The sequence below is a fragment of the Myodes glareolus genome, chromosome 10 (assembly GCF_982192425.1).
Source record: "Myodes glareolus chromosome 10, mMyoGla1.1, whole genome shotgun sequence".
NCBI classification, from domain to species: domain Eukaryota; kingdom Metazoa; phylum Chordata; class Mammalia; order Rodentia; family Cricetidae; genus Myodes; species Myodes glareolus.
The window spans coordinates 45227853-45247619 of NC_142035.1; the positions used below are offsets into that span (position 1 = coordinate 45227853).

The 19767-nt window shown below is 38.5% G+C and overlaps 1 protein-coding gene and 1 pseudogene across 1 annotated transcript; one reads left to right on the forward strand and one right to left on the reverse strand.

Moving 5' to 3' along the window:
* Positions 1 to 2615: 2615 nt before the first annotated feature.
* On the forward strand, positions 2616 to 2917 carry LOC146892665 (large ribosomal subunit protein uL16-like; annotated as a pseudogene).
* Positions 2918 to 13635: 10718 nt separating this feature from the next.
* LOC148120621 (large ribosomal subunit protein uL18) lies at positions 13636 to 14635 on the reverse strand. The gene has a single exon (XM_087911179.1). It carries the CDS (start codon positions 14582 to 14584, stop codon positions 13691 to 13693), a length of 894 nt encoding a protein of 297 aa, XP_087767305.1. The 5' UTR covers positions 14585 to 14635; the 3' UTR covers positions 13636 to 13690.
* Positions 14636 to 19767: the final 5132 nt, after the last annotated feature.

Below are 19767 nucleotides of genomic sequence, written 5' to 3' on the forward strand. Positions count from 1 at the left end.
AGGAATCCTTAACTGATAGCCATACCCTAGCCAAGCCCACCAGAAACCACTCTCCTGCTATCAGGGTCTCATGCTCAGAGCAGCTGCAGGCTGCTCAGAGCAGAGGGAAACAAGTTGTTTACAAGAAATTCAGGATCTGGGGGTTCACATCTCCCAACATCAAACCCCACACACTAATAGTAGAAGACTTCAACACTCCATTCTCTCCAATGGACAGGTCAACAAGACAGAAACTTAACAGAGAAATAAGAGTACTAACAGATGTCATGAATCAAGTGGACTTAACAGACATCTATAGAACATTCTGCCCAAACACAAAAGAATATACCTTCTTAGCATCTCATAGAACCTTCTCTAAAATTGATCACATACTTGATTTAAAAAAAAAAAACCTCCACAAACACAAAAAAAAAAATAGAGTAAGTCCATGTGTCTTATCAGATCACCCTGGATTAGAATTAGAATTTAAAAAACAATACTATTCTCAGAAAGCCTAAAAATTCATGGAAATTGAACAGTGAGCTACTGAACCACCCCTGGGTTAAGGAAGAAATAAAGAAATTAAACACTTTCTAGAATTCAATGAAAATGAATGTACAATGTATCCAAACCTACAGGACACTATGAAAGCAGTACTGAGAGGAAAGTTCATAGCACTAATAAAGAAAGTGCCCAGTACAGAAAATGGAGAAAGCTCATATTAGTGACTTAACAGCAAACATGAAAGCTCTAGAACAAAAAGAAGCAGACTCACCCAGGAAAAGTAGAAGATAGGAAATAATCGAATTGAGGCTGAAATCAACAAAATAGGAACAAAGAAAACAATACAAAGAATTGATGAAACAAAGAGCTGGTTCTTTGAGAAAATCAACAAGATTAACAAACCCTTATCCAAATTAACCAAAAGACAGAGAGAGAACACCCAAATTAACAAAATCAGAAATAAAAAGAGGGACATAAAAACAAACATTTTGGAAAGTCAGAGAATCATTAGGTCATACTACAAAAACCTGTACTCTACAAAATTTAAAAATGTAAAAGAAATAGACAATTTTATGTGTGGGAGATCCTTCTGTCTATGTGTTGCTTTTATTGGATAACGAATAAAGAAACTGCCTTGCCCTGTTGATAGGGTAGAACTTAGGTAGGCAGGGAAAACTGGACTGAATGCTGGGAGAAGGAAAGCAGAAAGAGAGATGCCATGGAGCCTCCAGAAACAGATGCTGGGAATTTTATCTAGTAAGCCACAGCCACATGGCGATATACAGATTAATAGAAATGGGTTAAATTAATATATAAAAGTTAGCCAATAAGAAGCTAGAGCTAGTGGACCAAGAAGTAATTTAAATAATACAGTTTTGTGTGGTTATTTTGGTTCTGGGTGGCTGGGACAAACAAGCAGCCTCCTCCCAACAACTTTCTAGATAGATATGATATATCTAAATTAAATCAATACCAGGTGAACAATTTAAATAGACCTACACACTGCAAGAAAATAGAAGCTGTCATTGAAAACTTCCCAATCAAAAAAAAGGCCAGGGCCAGATGATTTTAGTGCAGAATTCTATCAGAACTTCCAAGAAGAGCTAATATCAATACTTCTCAAAGTGTTCCACATAATAGAAACAGAAGGAACACTGCTAAACTCTTTTTATGAGGCTACAGTTACACTGATACCAAAACCACACAAAGGCTCAACCAAGAAAGAGAATTACAGATCAATCACACTCATAAGACATGGATGCAAAAACTCAATAAAATACTGGCAAACCGAATCCAAGAACACATCAAAAAAAAAAAATCATCCATTATGATCAAGTAGGCTTCAACCCAGAGATGCAGGGCTGGTTCAACATACAAAGATCTATCAATGTAATTCATCATATTCAATTCAACTGAAAGAAAAAACCATATGATCATTTCATTAGATGCCAAAAAAGCATTTGACAAAATTCAACACCCCTTCATGATAAATGTATTGGAGAGATCAGGGATACAAGGATCATATCTAAATATAATAAAAGCAATATACAGCAAGCCCACAGCTAACATCAAATTAAATGGAGAGAAACTCAAAGCCATTTCACTAAAATCAGGAGCAAGACAAGGCTATTCACTCTCCACATATCTCTTCAACATAGTGCTTGAAGTTCTAGCAATAACAATAAGACAACATAAGAAGATCAAGGGGGTTCAAATTGGAAAGGAAGAAGTCAAACTTTCATTATTTGCAGATGATATGATAGTGTACGTAAGTGACTCCCAAAACTCTACCAGAGAACTCCTACAGCTGATAAATCCTTCAGCGATGTGGCAGGATACAAGATCAACTCAAAAAAAAAAAAATCAGTAGCCCTCCTATACACAAAGGATAAAGAAGCTGAGAGGGAAATCAGAGAAACATCACCTTCCACAATAGCCACAAACAGCCTAAAGTATCTTGGGGCAACACTAACCAAAGAAGTGAAACACCTATTTGACAAGAACTTTAAGTCTTTAAAGGAAGAAATTGAAGAAGATACCAGAAAATGGAAAAATCTCCCATGCTCTTGGATATATAGGATCAACATAGTAAAAGTGGCAATCCTACCAAAAGCAATCTATAGATTCAATGTATGTGTGGTGCCTTTGGGAAGCTCCAGGGCACAGTGGCCAGGGTTCATATTGGCCAGGTCATCATGTCCACCTGCACTAAGCTGCAGAATAAGGAACAGGTGATGGAGGCTCTTTGTAGAGCCAAGTTCAGTTCCCTGGCCTCCAGAAGAGCCGCATCTCAAAGAAATGGGGCTGTACTAAGTTTAATACAAATGAATTTGAAGACATGGTTGCTGAGAAGCGACTCATTCCTGGTGGCTGTGTGGTCAAATATATCCCTAATTGTGACCCCCTGGACAAGTGGCAAGCCCTACACTCCTGAGGGCTTTCACGGTGCTCTCCTGTACCCTACCAAATCATGTTCTGTAATAAACATCCAGTAATATCACATCCAGTCTGCTTTAAAAAAATCAAAATCCCAATACAATTCTTCACAGACCTTAAAAGAATACTAATCAACTTCATATGGAAAAACAAGAAACCCAGCATAGCCAAAACAATCCTGTACAATAAAGGAACTTCCAGAAGGATCACCATCCCTGACATCAAGCTCTATTACAGAGCTGCAGAAATGGAAACAGCTTCGTACTGGCATAAAAGCAGGGAGGTTGACCAATGGAATTGAATCAAAGAACTGGAAATTAATCCACACACCTATGAACACCTGATTTTTGACAAAGAAACTAAAATTATACAATGGAATAAAGAAAGTATCTTCAATAAATGCTGCTGGTGCAGCTGGATGTCAACATGTAAAAGAATGAAAATAGATCCATACCTATCTCCATACACAAAACTCAAGTACAAGTGGATTAAAGACCTCAATAAAAAGTTGATCACACTGAATATGATAGAAGAGAAACTGAGAAGTAGTCTTCAATACATGGGCACTGGAGATCACTTCTTAAATATAACCCCAGTAGCACAGACACTGAGAGCAACAATAAATAAATGGGACCTCTTGAAACTGAGAAGCTCTTGTAAAGCAAAGGACACAGTTGATAAGACAATAAGGCAACCTACTGAATGGGAAGAGATCTTCACCAACCCCACATCAGACAAAGAACTGGTCTCCAAAATATATTAAGAACTTAAAAAATTAGACATCAAAATTCTAAATAACCTAATTTAAAAATGGGATACAGAATTAAACAGAGAATTCTCAACAGAAGAATCTCAAATGTCCAAAAGATAATAAAGAAAATGCCCAACATCCTTAGCCATCAGGAAAATACAAATCAAAAATGACTCTGAGATACCATCTTACACCTGTCAGAATGACTAAGATCAAAAACATCAATGATAGTTTATGATGTAGAGAATGTGGAGTAAGGGGAACACTCCTTCATTGCTGGTGGGAATGCAAACTTGTAAATAACTTTGGAAATCAGTATGGTGGTTTCTCAGAAAATTGGGAATCAGCCTACCTCAGGATCCAGCAATACCACTCTTGAGCATATACCCAAAAGATGCTCAATCATACTACAAAGGCATTTGTTCAACTATGTTCATAGCAGCATTATTTGTAATAGGCAGAACCTGGAAACAACCTAGATACCCCTCAACCAAAGAGTGGATTTAAAAAAATGTGGCACATTTACACATTAGAGTACCACTCAGCAGAAAAAAAAGACCAATAACATCTTGAATTTTGCATGCAAATGGATGCAATTAGAAAACACTACTTTGTAACTCAGACCTGAAAAGATGAATATGGTATATACTCACTCATAAGAGGATACTAGCTATAAACAAAGGATATTGGGCCCATGGTTCATGATTCTAGAGAAGCTAAGTAGTAAGGTGAACCCTAAGGGATATATATATATATATATATATATATATATATATATATATATATATCCACCTAGAATGTGAAAACAGATAAGATCACCTGACAAAATTGGGAGCATGGAGATGGGGGGGAAGAAAGGAGTGTAAAAGGGAAGAGAAGGGGATGGGTAGGAGAAATTGAAGGAATGGGATAGTCAAGAAGGAGAAAGGTCAGAGATGAGAGCAAAAAAAAAGAGAGAGATCTTGATTAAGGGACCAATTACAGGGTTAGCAAAAAACACAGCTCTAGAGAAATATTCAGGAATCCATAGGGATGACCCTAGCTAAGACCCTAAGCAATAGAGGAGAGGGGACCCAATCTTGACTTGCCCTGTAGTCAGACTGATGTATATCTTAAATAACATCATAGAATCTTCATCCAGCAACTGATGGAAACAGGCAGAGACCCACATCAGAGCACTGGGCTGAGCTCCCAAAGTCCAGGTGAAGTGTGAGAGGAATGAGAATATGAGTAAAAAGGTCAAGAGCATAATGGGTACACCCACTGAAACAGTCTACCTGAGCTAACTGGAGCTCACAAACTCCAGCTGGACTGGGAAGAAGCAAGCATGGGGCCAAACTCTCTCTGATTGTGGTTGACAGTTGCATGGCTGGGGCAGACTGAAGGGCCACTGGAAGTGGCACCAGGAGTTAACCCTACTGCTTGTACTGGCTTTTTGGGAACCTTTCTCTATGGATGGATTCCTTGATCAGTCTAGTTACAGTAGGGAGGGCCTTGAACCTTCCCCAAAGCAATGTGCCTTACCCTCTCTGAGGATTGGATGAGAGGGTATATGGAGGGAATGGGAGGAGGGGAGGGAGTAGGAACTTGTATTGGTATGTATAATGAAAAAAAAAGATAGTTTGTTTTCTTTTTTAGAAAAATAAATTAAAAAATATTAAAGTGTATTCATCAATATCAAGTCAATTGTTCTCAGAAGGGAAATGTAAAAGTTGGGGGCAATATTAAGCAAAATATTTGTTAATACATAGTTCTGCATCAATAATAGAACCCGTATGACTAACTTGGGACTATGGAAATGTACCGATAAGCATGAGATAAAAGAACCCAGAACACGAGATGGGGGGACTGTTTTATTACCACTGGTTAGTAAAGAAGTTGTTTCAGCCAATGGCTTGGTAGAGTAAGGTGGGAAATCCAAATGGAGATATAGAGAGAAATAGGCAGAGTCAGAGAGATGCCATGCAGCTGCTGAAGGAGACAGACACCAGATCCTTACCAGTAAGCCACAGCCTCAGGCCGATATACAGATTAATAGAAATGGATTAATTTAGGACTTCAGTGTTGTATTTAATATAGTTTTGTGTAACTATTTCAGATCTGAGCAGCCTCCTACTACAGAGGACAGTCATAGAGCAGTGATAATTGGTTCATTACTATAAGAGACTTGCATTGGTCAAGACAACAACAATTGGTAGAGAGTTATCAGTTAAGTTTATCTAAATTTAAAAATGCAATTTTGAATTTTAAATGTAATTCCTAAAATCACTGAAATAAAAAATAAAATTCATATTAATATATAAGAGAAAGTATAAATAAATATAAAAGAATTAACTTTAAATATACAAAGATTCTTAAACCGGTTTATTAGATAACAGGTTAATGGCATACACTGGAAGGGTCAGTGGTGGTCTGATGCTGCGCATGGGAGATATGTTGACTTTAATTATGTAGAAATTATTGGAAAATGAAATGAAAAACATAGAAATCAGAATTACTAGTTAAATATTATAAAAAATTCAAACAAATCTTTTTGTATAATTCATTTAATTTTATGTACATTGGTGTACATGTCTGTGTGAGGATGTCGGGTCCCCTGAAACTGGAGTCACAGATAGTTGTAAGCTGCCATGTGAGTGCTAGAAATTGAACACAGGTCCTCTGGAAGAGCAGTCAGTGCTCTTAACCACTGAACCATCTCTCCAGCTCCTAAATATTATCAATTTAAACCAATTATTTCTCCTTATTTCCTTCAAACCATCTGCCTTAGCTAGGGTTTCTATTACTGTGAAGAGACAACATGACCATAGCAAGTCTTACAAAGGAAAACATCTCATTGAGGCTAACTTACAGTTTCAGAGATTAAGTCCATTATTATCATGGTGAGACACGGTGGTGTGCAGGCAGATGTGGTACTGGAGAAGAAGCTGAGAGTACCTCATCTTGATCTACAGGCGATAGAAAGTGAACTGAACTAGGCAGAGCCTGAACACATTGCTTACATTTTGAGGTCATTATCCTCATTTGCTACACCGTTATTTAAAGATTATTTAATATTCTGATATGAAGTCTTTATCTTTAAGTTATGTAAGTATTAAGTATAATAGGCCCACACCACAGCAGGGAACAGCCCATATCACTGCTGGGAACAGCCCATATCACTGCTGGGAACAGCCCACATCACTGCTGGGAACAGCCCACATCACTGCAGGGAACAGCCCACATCACTGCAGGGAACAGCCCACATCACTGCAGGGAACAGCCCACATCACTGCAGGGAACAGCCCACATCACTGCAGGGAACAGCCCATATCACTGCTGGGAACAGCTCACACCACAGCAGGGAACAGCCCATATCACTGCTGGGAATAGCCCATATCACTGCTGGGAACAGCTCACACCACAGCAGGGAACAGCCTACATCACTGCTGGGAACAGCCCACATCACTGCAGGGAACAGCTCACACCACAGCAGGGAACAGCCTACATCACTGCAGGGAACAGCCCACATCACCACAGGGAACAGCTCACACCACTACAGGGAATTGTTCATATCACTGCAGGGAACAGCCCACACCACCGCAGGGAACAGCTCACATCACTGCAGGGAACAGCCCACATAACTGCAGAGAACAGCCCACACCACTGCAGGGAACAGCTCACATCACGGCAAGGAACAATCCACACCACAACGGGGAACAGCTCACACCACCGCAGGGAACAGCTCATATCACTGCTTGGAACAACTCACACCACTGCAGGGAACAGCTCACATCACTGCAGGGAACAGCTCACACCACGGCAGGGAACAGCTCATATCACTGCTTGGAACAACTCACACCACTGCAGACAGCATCCCATGTCACTGTAGTTTTCTGCTTACGTCACTGTTGAGCAGAGAGCCCACAGAACCAGGAAGGGGGCAGAGACAAGACCACCAAGAACCCGCCCCCACGAAACCAATTTTTCTAATTAATCTCAGCATAGGCCTAACAGAAGGGACCAGGCATTCAACACATGAGCTGGTGGAAGATGAGTAGATTTCAAACCACAATGAGAACTTGACAGGAAAATTAGTAAAAATAATCAAGACAAAGATTCTGTACTTTTAAAGAGATAATCCTGGGTGAGAAAACCCAAAGAGTTACTTCTCCATTTTCATCAAAATCTCTAACATAATAACTCTTTAGAATTATTTTTCAAGCTGATCATAAAATTCATTTTGAAGAACTGAAATTAGCCTATGTAATTATGAAAAAGGAAAACATTTTACAACTTAATAGACATTATTAAAACATTTAAATAATTAAGGTTGGGATGTGGCTTTGTGGTAGAGCACTTAACTAGCGCGGGCAAGGACTGGGTTAGATGCCCAACACCACAAAACAGAGCCGGAACTAATTAAAGTCTTCCATATTGGCACATGGCTAGAGACCACCTGGCTTCTGATTAGTGTTCCATTTGTCCACCCCACTTCCACTCACCTCTTCCCAGCTCACTCTTTCTCAGGCAGACTCAAAAACTCAAGTATGCTGAAAGGTTGAATTGCTGGATTGTTCTAACTTCCTGCCATTATTCAAAATGCTGTGTCCCTTCTTTCTCCACCAACTTCAAGACCCTGAACCCTCTTGTGCTGTTCATTTCTCACTTAATAAACACATTTAGCATTGCTTTCTCCCTGTAACTCTAACATTGCCTCCTGTGATTTTACATGAAGCAAAACTTTGACTGGTCCCCACAGGAAGCAGAAAATATCGAGTTGCCATAACTGATTTCATTTCAACCTCAAGTGGTTTCACGATATGATGGTGTTTAGAGAACCCTGACCCCCAACTTGTTGCAGCATGTGCAGGGAAGCTGCCCTCCTCCCCCTCCCCACACATCAATGTTTGGGGCAGGTGGGAGAGCTGGCCCTACAATCAGAAGAGTGGAAGAGCCAACTCTATTAGTGCAGGTATGGGTGAACCAGCCCTGAAGTTGTAAGCTTGGGAGAGCTGTCCCTATTTCACACTTGACAAACTAATGCTATCGTTGTCTAAGCCCAGACCCAAGGTTATGACTTGGCCCACCGCACCATCCACCCTATCTATGATCTGATTTGCTGAAGCACATGAAGGGACCTGACCACAGATCCAAAGCTGCAGGATCTCAACAATGCCGAGCAACAATACTATATCTAGAAGGAGCCCTAGTGAGGGCCCAGCATCAATAGTGTAGTAGAAACCAGAGACCTCAAACCAAACCAATGATTCTTTGCAATGAACACTCGAAAGTAAAGCTGTATGGACAAAGGAGTTTATGGTATGACTCACTGTGTCACACTGCAGCTTTTCCCTTTTTTATTTTTTATTTCTTTCCTTTTTTCTTAAATTTTGTTTGATGACGGGGTTGTGTAGGGGCAGAGGGTAGATGCAAAGTGATGAGGAAATGAATGGGATCAAGATACATGATGTAAAAAAATATAGAATTAATTAGTTAATTAATAAAAATATATCTGCTATATGATCCAACAATCCCATTTCTGATTGTGTGTCAAAGGAAATTAAATAAGTATGTAAAAAGATATATATAGCATTATTCATAATAACCATGACATAGAAACAACATAAACGTTTTTCCACAAATTAATAAATGGAGAAAGTATGCCTTACATGTATGATAGAACTTTATTCTGCCTTAATAAGAAGGAATCATGGCATTTACAGCAACATAGAATAATGGGATCTTATAGTCAGTAAATAAGAAAGGAAAACTATATGATCTCACTTATGCATGGAATTTTAAATAGTCAAATTCAGAGAAGTTAAGAGAATGGTAGTACTGGGGGCCTAAGTAGAGAGGTAAGTGGGATGATGCTCATCAAAGTATAGAAGTTTTCATTATGCAAAATGAATGGGTGATTCCAGAGGTCCAGAGTGCATCCTAGTTTACAATAGTTAAGTTCTCTGGTACATGCTTGAGTCTTGCTAAGATGAAAAGATTATAAAGTTAAGTCTGACCACACAGACTTTCACACAAACCTGAAAATAGTAGCAGTGTAGAAGTACTAGATATATCACCTGGATGTGGATGTGTTGATCCTATCACTATTAGATCACAGCTTATAGCAATGATAATGAAATCACTGAACATTATCTCATTGCTGCAATAAAACAGCTGACAAAAACAGCCGGAGGAAGAAAGAGTGATTTTGGGCTTAAAGTTTAAGGATACTGTCAATCATGGCGGAGAATTCCCAGCAGGAGGAGCGTGAAGGAGCTGCTCACATCATGTCCACAGTCATGAAGAAGACTGATGAGTACAGACACTCAGTTAGCTTGCTTCTTTTTATTCAGTCTAAGGTTAAGGTGGGTCTTTCCCACCTTAGTTAACCTAATCTAGAAAAATCTACACAGACGTATCTAGAGATTTGTCTCCTACATGACTCTAGAACCTGTCAAGTGGATCATCAATATAGAACACACTATACACACACAAACCTAAGCATAAACACACACATCAAAACATCAACTTATATACCTTAAATATGTACAAATGTTATGTTAAAATCCAATAAATTTATTAAAGACATAGAAAAACTATTTAATTTAGGTTGAAAAAAATTAACTTTCTTTGATTTACCAATTTTTTTCAGGAATTATATTTCCTCATTAGGTACAAAGTATGATTCATAAGGTTGAAAGACAGTTGAGAATTACTACTTTTGCAACTTTGAATCTTGGCCTGAGGCTAGAGAGTAATTGGGATATTAAAGATGAAAGACTTGCTATAAGGTTCTAATGAAATAAGTACATAAAAAGAGAGAAGAAATGATCACCTAGTCTAGGAAAAAAGTAAAAGGTTACATAAGAAAGTTAATTTCTTCCTAGTACATTATGTGACTTGGCTGTGAAAATATTCATATAATCACAAGAAAATGATGGCTAATTTTTTCTCTTTGGGGGAAAAAATGTTATTGCTTCAAACAGTTTCTGAAGGTCAGAAATCTAGGAGCAGCTTCAAGACTCCAAGTCTCTTCAGAGGATGTAGTCAAAATGTCTGGTGCAGCTGCAGTCCTCCAAATGTCTGACTGGAAACCAGAGGGTTCACATCCAAGATGGCTCACTCCCATGGCTGTTGGCAGGAAGCTTGCGTTCCTCATCATTCATGTGAGTCTGTCCACAGGGCTGTCTGAATATCCTTATGCCATGATAACTAGTTTAACTCAGTTTGCTCTCCAGGGAGCAAAATCAGATCTGAAATGTCCTTTATTATCAACCTTGGAATAACACACCATCATTTCTACTTTTTTCCTACTGGTTAAAATCAAATCTCTAGGATCTGGGCAGTTAGTTCAGTGATATAATGTTCAGCAGATATAAGGCCCTGAGTTCAGTCCCAGTATTATGGGATTGGGAAGCAAATCACTAAGCCTAGCTTACTTTGTATATTGAGACGACACTTTAGTTTCCCAGCCACCCAGACCTGAATAATCACACAGAAACTTTATTAATTACAACACTGTTGGTCAATGGCTTAGGCATATTCCTAGCTAGCTCTTTAATAATAAATTAACCCTTTTCTATTAATCTGTATACTACCACAAGGCTTTGACCCATGACAAGGTTTTAGCAACTTTCTCCTTTGGCAGCTACATGGCATCTCTCTGACTCTGCTTTCTTTCTCTCTTCATTCAGTTTAGTTTTCCTGCCTAGTTCTATTCTGCCCTGCCATAGGCCAAAGCAGCTCCTTTATTAACCTATAATAATAAAACATATTCATAGCATACAGAGGTGAATTCCACAACATCTCCCCTTTTCTGTCTAAATAAAAATGAAGGTTTTAACTTAAACATAGTAAAATTACATATAACAAAACAGGTATCAAGCAAGAATTACAATTACAATATTTAGTCTATTTGTATCTGGAAAAATTCTATCATCTATTTTATCTTTATGAGTCTAAAGTTTAATACATAATTTACCTTTTACCATAACTAAGAAAAATTATAATTATAATTATTTGTCTTCAACTCCATCAAGACCCCAAAAGGATATTTTATCTAAGAAAACAGGAAGCACATTGTAAGCAACTTTCAATGTTCTAGACTTGACAGAGACATCTCAATATCTGGACAGTCACCCAAAGTTCTTCTGTAATGTTGAGACATCCATCTTTAGCCTACAGAACCATAGTATCCAGCAGACTTTTCAGTGAAGTGGGAAATTTGAAAGACTGTTTGACCTATATTGGCAGTTTGTCAATCACTTTCTTCTGTATCCTCCAGAATGTCTGGCAGACTCTTTTATGAAGCAGGAACCCTGAAGGACTGTCTCACCTACTTCAGGCAAGTTCAGCAATCTATGGATCCTGCGTGCCCAGTTTATATAACATACCATCAAGAAGTCCAGGCAAGAGCAACTTCTTACCCAAATGAGTAGTAAACTCCATAAAAAGCCTCTTCAATTCCCATCGTCCTCTTGAAGCAGTTGGTTCTGCCAGAAGCAGACATATCTCACTGTCTTAAAAATGTTTATTGTAGATGTGGGTGGGAATGGGAGGATGGGGGAGGGGAAACTGTTGTTGGTATTAAAATAAATTCAATAAATAAAAAAAAAGAAAAGTCTAAGTTCTTAAAACCTTTTAAATGCCATATTCTATAGGTCTTTGAAGTGTTAAATATTATCTACCTAATTGAAATATATCTGTGTATGTCTAGAAAACCTAACTAACATGACTACAAGTATGACTATTATAAATGACTATTAATCCATAATTTTTAATAAACATTACATTTTTAAATGAATTGCATAAACACAATACATTAAACAAGAGTAGAAATAAACATATAACAAAACTGACCTTAAATTTGTATCAATAAACCAAAGTTTATATCAATATAAAGTATGCATTTCTATATCATATCCCATTTTAAATGAAAACAAACATTTATAAACAATCACTTTTAGAATTTAGGCATAGTTTTCTTGAAATTGCTTGCTGCTATTTGTTGAGAAAAGTAGTTTTAGGGTTCATGGAGACCTTTTGAGGGGGTCTTGTTCCATAAAACCACATTAGTCTGGAAGGACTCCAAAGGCTCCATTCTCTGTGGAAACAAAGGCAGAACCTCTTTTCTAAAATAACATATCCTTAGACTTAAATTTTGAAGCCAAGATACCTTTAAAATATATATGTTGGTTTAGTTTAGCAGCTTCCAGAATCAAATCTCTCTATATATAGTCAAAAAATTCTAAGAAAACACAATAATATACATAATCCAGACTCTGTGCATTTTCCATATTTACATGACTTATTTTTTACTCTACTACTTTTTAATATTTACTTTATTATCTTTACTCCTTTAATCTATGACTGCCTATATTCTCTTATATTACTTTTACTCTCTCCTTAAAGACTTTGCTTTATTTTTTAAAACTATTTCCTTCTATAACTGACTATACCCATTTTCTTTTTTCCTTAAGTCTACTCCAATTTTTAAACACATTGTGACCTGTTCAGCTGTTTATTTATGTCTGAATCCCTGTGAGACAGTGGTCTATATTCTGTCAATTATATTTTTAAATAAACCCTGATTGGCCAGTACTCAGGCAAGAAGTACAGGCAGACAACCAGGCAGGAAGTAGAGGCAGGTCAATGAGAACAGGAGAATTCTGGGAAGAAGGAAGCCCATTTCTCTGCAGTTGTGACCCAGCCTCAGAAGAAGTAAGATGTGACTGCCTCGCTGAAAAAGGTACCAAGTCATGTGGCTAACATAGACAAGAATAATGGGCTAATATAAGTTGTAAGAGTTAATAAGAAGTCTGAACTACTAGGTCAATCAATTTATAACTAGTGTAGATCTCTGTGTGATTTCTTTGGGACTTAACAATTGTGGGAACCGGGCAGGACAGAAACTCTGACAACATGAATCTGTCTTTATTACATTTCTGTAATCCTTTTTTGATGAGTTTTTTTTTTTTTTTGGCTGCTTGGTCAATAAGTTTATTATCTTTATGAAAAAAATCTTCATAGAAAATTGCTTTAGCTGTCAGCAGCCCGTTCCTGAGCTCTGAGGAAGCTTGCCTTCTTTTGAGCAACCCGATCTTTCTTCTGGGCAAGAGACATTTTGGGACGGTTCCACCTCTTCTTCTTCACTTCTCTCTTGGGCTTCTTTTCATAGACTGGATTCTCTCGTATAGCAGCATGGGCTTTTTTATACATCTCCTCCATCATGTCTGGAGTAACGTTGTTCTTTATGTACTGAGAGAACTGTTTCTTGTAAGCATCTTCATCTTCCTCCATTAGGTAGCGCATGTAGTCTGCAACGTTCTGACCCATGATGTGCTTACGATGTACCTCTGCGTTGAACTCCTTGCTTTCAGAATCATAACCAGGGAATCGTTTGGTACTATGAGGAATAGACAAGCCTCCATCCACAGCTCCCTTCAGGGCCCCGAAAACTTTATTGCCAGTTGTAGTCCGGGCAAGACCTGCATCCAAATAGCAAGTGAAGGCCCCAGGCTGACCATCGATGCTTTCCACATTGTATTCATCTCCAGTCACCTCCACTTGGCCTTCATAGATCTTGTCCATACCAAACCTATTGAGAAGCCTGCGGGCCAGCAGCAGGCCGGTACAATAGGCGGCAGCATAGTTCGTCAGGCCAACTTTCACACCATATTTCGGCAGTTCGTGTGCATAAGCAGCGCAGACTATCATATCCCCCTCTATACGGGCATAGGCAATCTGGCAGATGATGTCTCTGTTAGTTACACGAACTATCATCCTGTATTTGGGTGTGTTGTATTTATTTTTGTCTTGGATCACTAATCGCTTCCGAGCATAGTAGTCAGTTTTACCCTCTCGCCGCCTTCTAAATCTCACTTGGTATCTCTTGAAGTAGGCCTTATTCTTGACAACTTTCACAAACCCCATCCTGCGGAACAGAAACCCGCAATCGCGGCTCCACGCAGACCTGTGGGCCCGGCGGCCTTTTGATGAGTTTTAAACTGTTAAGCAGGCATGGCTAAGAGCAGAGCAACTATTTTGGCTGTTGGTTTCACCCTGCTCAGCTTTCCAATATGGTAAAGGTACATTAACCACCAGCTCTGGGAGCCACATTTACTACCCCAGCACTCAGAAGAGCTGATCCATGCTACCATCAAGTAACTTCCAGCACACTACCCAGAAACCCCATTCAAGAGCTCTCTCCATAATAGAACCTCTCAAAAGATCCCTCCATGAGGCCAGCATGAGCCAGGAAGTCATTTCTTAAAAGAGCCTCACATCTGTTTGCCATCAGCAAACAGAGTCTACCTAAAAAAAAAAAAAAAAAAAAAAAATGTGGCTACCAAAAGGCTGCTCTTGGCTCCTGTTTTTGTGGGTCTAGAAGCCCTCTTTTTTCTTAAGCTTTCTTAAGTCATATGTGAATCCATGTCCCCATGTTGGGTACCATTTGTGAACAAAGATTGCTCGTTCATTTTCAGACCAGCCAGACCCAAATAATCAGACAAAAACTATATTAATTACAACACTGTTTGTCCAATGATTTAGGAATATTTCTAGCTAATTCATATATTTTAAATTAACCAATTCTATTAATCTGTGTATTACCACAATGTGTGGCCCACCAGCAAGGTTCTGGCATCTTTCTCCTTTGACAGCTACATGGCCTCTCTCTGACTTCAGTCAGCTTCTTTCTTTCTGCATTCAATTTAGTTTTCCTCACCTTGCTCTATTTTGCCCTGCCATAGGCCAAAGCAGCTTCTTTATTAACCTATGGTAATAAAACATATTCATAGCATACAGAGGGGAATCCCACATCACAACTTCAAACAAGGGAGATTATTTTCCACTTCTTGAAGGAAGATACATGAAGAATTGTGGACATTGCTCAAAAAAATACAAACTCTCTGTCAGAGAAGCCTATAGAGTTATATCTGTAAATTAATATAATTAGCAAGAACTTAATCAAGTTCACTAGATACAGAATCAGTACATGAAGGTTGAGTATACTTTATGCTGGAGTTAGAAAAATATAATTTTAAAAATGAAATGCAGGGCTAGAAGGACAGCTTAGTCTATACAGTGCTTTCTTGAGTTTTATCCTCAGAATTCACATTGCAAAATGCCAGCCATGGTAGCACATGCTTAAAAATCAGTTACTGGAAAGACATAGATAGACTAATCCCTGGGGCTTCTCAACAAGCTAATCTACTTGGTGAGTTCTAGGTCTGGGAGAGACACAATTCAAAAAAAAAGTGGACAATACCTAAAGAACAAAACACACATGGAAGACATACCTATATATACCTGAACATGTTAACCCCGGTAGGAAAGCTCAGTCACTGTGAGTGGCATTTCCTAGGCAGAGAATTGTATACCATATCAGAATAGAGAGAAATGGAAAACTAATTCAGGAGGTAAAGGCACTTGCTTCCAAGATCAACAAACTAAATTTGGTCCCTAGGACACACACGGTAGAAGGAATGAATTTTCTCCTAACTTCTAGACATGTAACATGTATGTTTGTCTGTGTGTGCATGTGCAGTCACAGGCACACATACACACACACATACCTACATATATATGAACATGCCTATGCATACTCAAAATTAAATATTTGTGATTTTTTTAAGTGGAAAAGCAAGTCTAGCACTAGCATGCATTAATTTCGTGTTGGCTTCTTCTGATCAGAGAAGTGACTGACTGCTTCAGGCTCCTGATAGACTGGGGAGTCTTAGCTTGGAACTGTGACCTGAAAGAAACCCTTTATCCTTTAAGTTGCTTCATCAGGGTGTTATATCACAATAAGAGGAAAGAACTAAGGCAGTACACATGTTGTACATTCGGTCTATAAACATGTTGACCTGACTTATATTTTAGTGCCCTGTGACCTACACTTCCCATGTCATCTTGATCCCAACTTCATGACATACCATTACAAACATATTTGGAAATTCCTAACTCATAGAAACCATAGAATGATGTGGTAGTTTGAAAGTAAATGCTCCCCAAAGAAGGTGGCACTATTAGGAGGTCTGGCTTTTTGGAGTGGGTGTGTCCCTGTTGGAGAAAGTGTGACACTGTGGGCACAAGCTTTGAAGTCTTACATATGCTCAAGCCACATCTAGTGTTTTAGACCACATCCTGCTGCCTGTGAGCCAAGATGTTTGAACTTTCAGCTCTTTCTCCAGCAACATGCCTGCATGCATGTTGCTTTGCTTTCTATCATGACAATAATCAACTAAACATCTGAACTATAAATGTACCACCACAATTAAATATTTTCCTTCATAAGAGTTGCCATGGTTAAAGTTAGAATTCAATACCAACACTTATTTCAGAAAGCACAGTAACACATAGAAATTGAATAATGCTCACTGAACAAGGAAGAAATAAAGAAATTAAAGACTTCTTAAGATTCAATGAAAATGATCACACAAGATACCCAAACTTATGAGACACAATGAAAGCAGTTGTAAGAGGAAAGTTCATAGCACTAAGGGCCTACATAAAGAAGCTGGAAACATCTACACTAATGAGTTAACAGAACACCTGAAAACTCTAGAACAAAAAGAAGCAAACTCACCCAGGAGGACTAGACGACAGGAAATGATCAAATGGAGCTGAAATCAATAAAATAGAAAAACAGAAAACAAAAATCAGTGAGGCAAAGAGTTGGTTCTTTGAGAAAATCAACAAAATAGGCAAACCTTTATCCAAACTAACCAAAAGGCAGAGAGAGAATATCCAAATTAACAAAATCAGAAATGAAATAGGGGACATAACAACAGACACGGAGGAAATCCAGAGAATCATTAGGTCATATTTCAAAACCCTGTACTCCACAAAATTGAAAACTTAAAGGAAATGGTCAACTTTCTGGATAAATATCAATTACCAAAATTAAATCAAGACCAGATAAGCAAATTAAATAGACCTATAACTGCTAAAGAAAAATAGCCATCAAAAGTCTCCCAAACAAAAAAAAAAAAAAAGATTGAGATTGACAAAAAAAAGCTAATACCAATACTCCTCAAATTGTTACAAACAATAGAAATAGAAGGAACATTGCCAAACTCTTTCTATGCGATTACAATTACCCTGATACCCAAACCACACAAAGACTCAACCAAGAAAGAGAATTACAGACTAATCACACTCATAAGACATGGATGCAAAAACTCAATAAAATACTGGCAAACCGAATCCAAGAACATATCAGAAAAATCATATACCACAACCAAGAGATGTAGGGATGGATCTGTCAATGTAATCTACCTTATAAATAAACTGAAAGAAAAAATACATAATTATCATCAGTAGATGCTGAAAAACACCTTTGACAAAATTCAACATCCCTTCAGATAAAAATCTTGGAGAGATCAGAGATATAAGGAACATACCTACACATAATAAAGGCAATATACAGCAAGTCAACAGTCAACATCAAACTAAATGGAGAGAAACCCAAAGCAACCACACTGAAATTAGGAATAAGACAAGGTTGCCCATTCTCTCGATATCTGTTCAATTTAGTACTTGAAGTTATAGCTAGAGCAATAAGACCAAAAAAAGGAAAAAAAAAAGAAGATCAAGGGGATACAAATCAGAAAAGAAGAAGTCAAACTCTCACTATTTGCAGACAATAAGATAGTCCACTTAAGTGACCCCCAAAAAAGTCTACCAGGGAATGTCTACAACTCATAAAAACCTTCAGTAATGTAGCAGAATACAAGATTAACTCAAGGGCTGGAGAGATGGCTCAGAGGTTAAGAACTCAGAGGTCCTGAGTTCAATTCCTGGCAACCACATGGTGGCTCACAACCATCTGTAAAGAAATCTGGTGCCCTCTTCTGGCCTGCAGGCCAACATGCAGACAGAACACTGTAAACAAAATAAATAAATAAATCTTTAAAATAAAGATTAACTCAAAAATATTAGTAGCTCTCCTTTATACAGATGATAAATGATAAATGAGCCAAGAAAGAAATCAGAGAAATACCACCCTTCACAAAAACCACAATAACTTAAAATATTTTGAAGAAATGATAACCAAACAAGTGACAGACCTATATGAGAAGAACTTTAAAACTTTGAAGAGGTGGCTGTGTTTCAATAGCCTGCCTGCCAGGGGTGGAAAGGTAGGCCCTGCATCAGCTCAGCAAGAATCCTGGCCACGAAGGGGCACTGATCATCTCGCAGCAGATTCATCATTGAGGTGAGTTTGCTCTGACCCGCAGCAAAAGCCGGACAAGGAGGAGCTCAGACATCCCCGGTCCCCCTTGACTCCCTGGCCAGTCTGCAGGGGCTAAGCCCTCTTGCCTCCTAGCCCATCCCACCTTTCATCCAGGAACCCCTTTCTTTATTTCTCCCTTCCTCCTCCTTGGGGCCATAAAAACACCCAGCTCAGCCAGCTTGCAGGCTGGGACTGGGCTGGAAGTGTAACCCAGCAGGAGGAGGTGGCTGTGTTTCAATAGCCTGCCTGCCTGAGGTGAAAAGGTAGGCCCTGCATCAGCTCAGCAAGGATCCTGGCCAGCAAGGGGCGCTGATCCTCTAGCAGAAGATTCATCAAAGGGGGGAACCTGACCCAGTACCAGAAGATCCACTAGAGAACAGTTGAAGGAAGAGAAGGACAGACGCCAAGGCAAGAATTCCTCCAACAATCTGAAAAACAACATGAAAACACCAGATCCCAGCAATCTTACTACAGAAGGACTTGAACACCCTGTTCCAGAAGAAGAGGAAAACAGTGTCATTATGAAAGCAATAGAGTCCCTTAAACAGGGTATGAATAACTCACTTAAAGAACTGAAAGAGAAGTAAAACAAAAAAGATTGAAGAAATGAGTAAAGAAATGGAAGAGAAATATAACAAAAGGTTTGAAGAAATGAGTAAATCTGTAAACAACACCCTGGGAAAACAAGAAAAAATAATCAAACAGGTAGTGGAAACAGTTCAAGAATTGAAAGCTGAAATGGAGGCAATGAATAAAACAAACCGAGGGCCAGCTAGATATGGATAATCGAGGTAAACAAACAGAGACTTCAGAAGAAAGCATAACCAATAGAATACAAGAGATAGAAGAACGAATCTCAGATTATAAAGACACCATA

What these genes read in the sequence shown, in the direction of transcription:
- LOC148120621 (XM_087911179.1), bottom strand. Translation starts at nt 14,584, where the DNA reads ATGGGGTTTGTGAAAGTTGTCAAGAATAAGGCCTACTTCAAGAGATAC.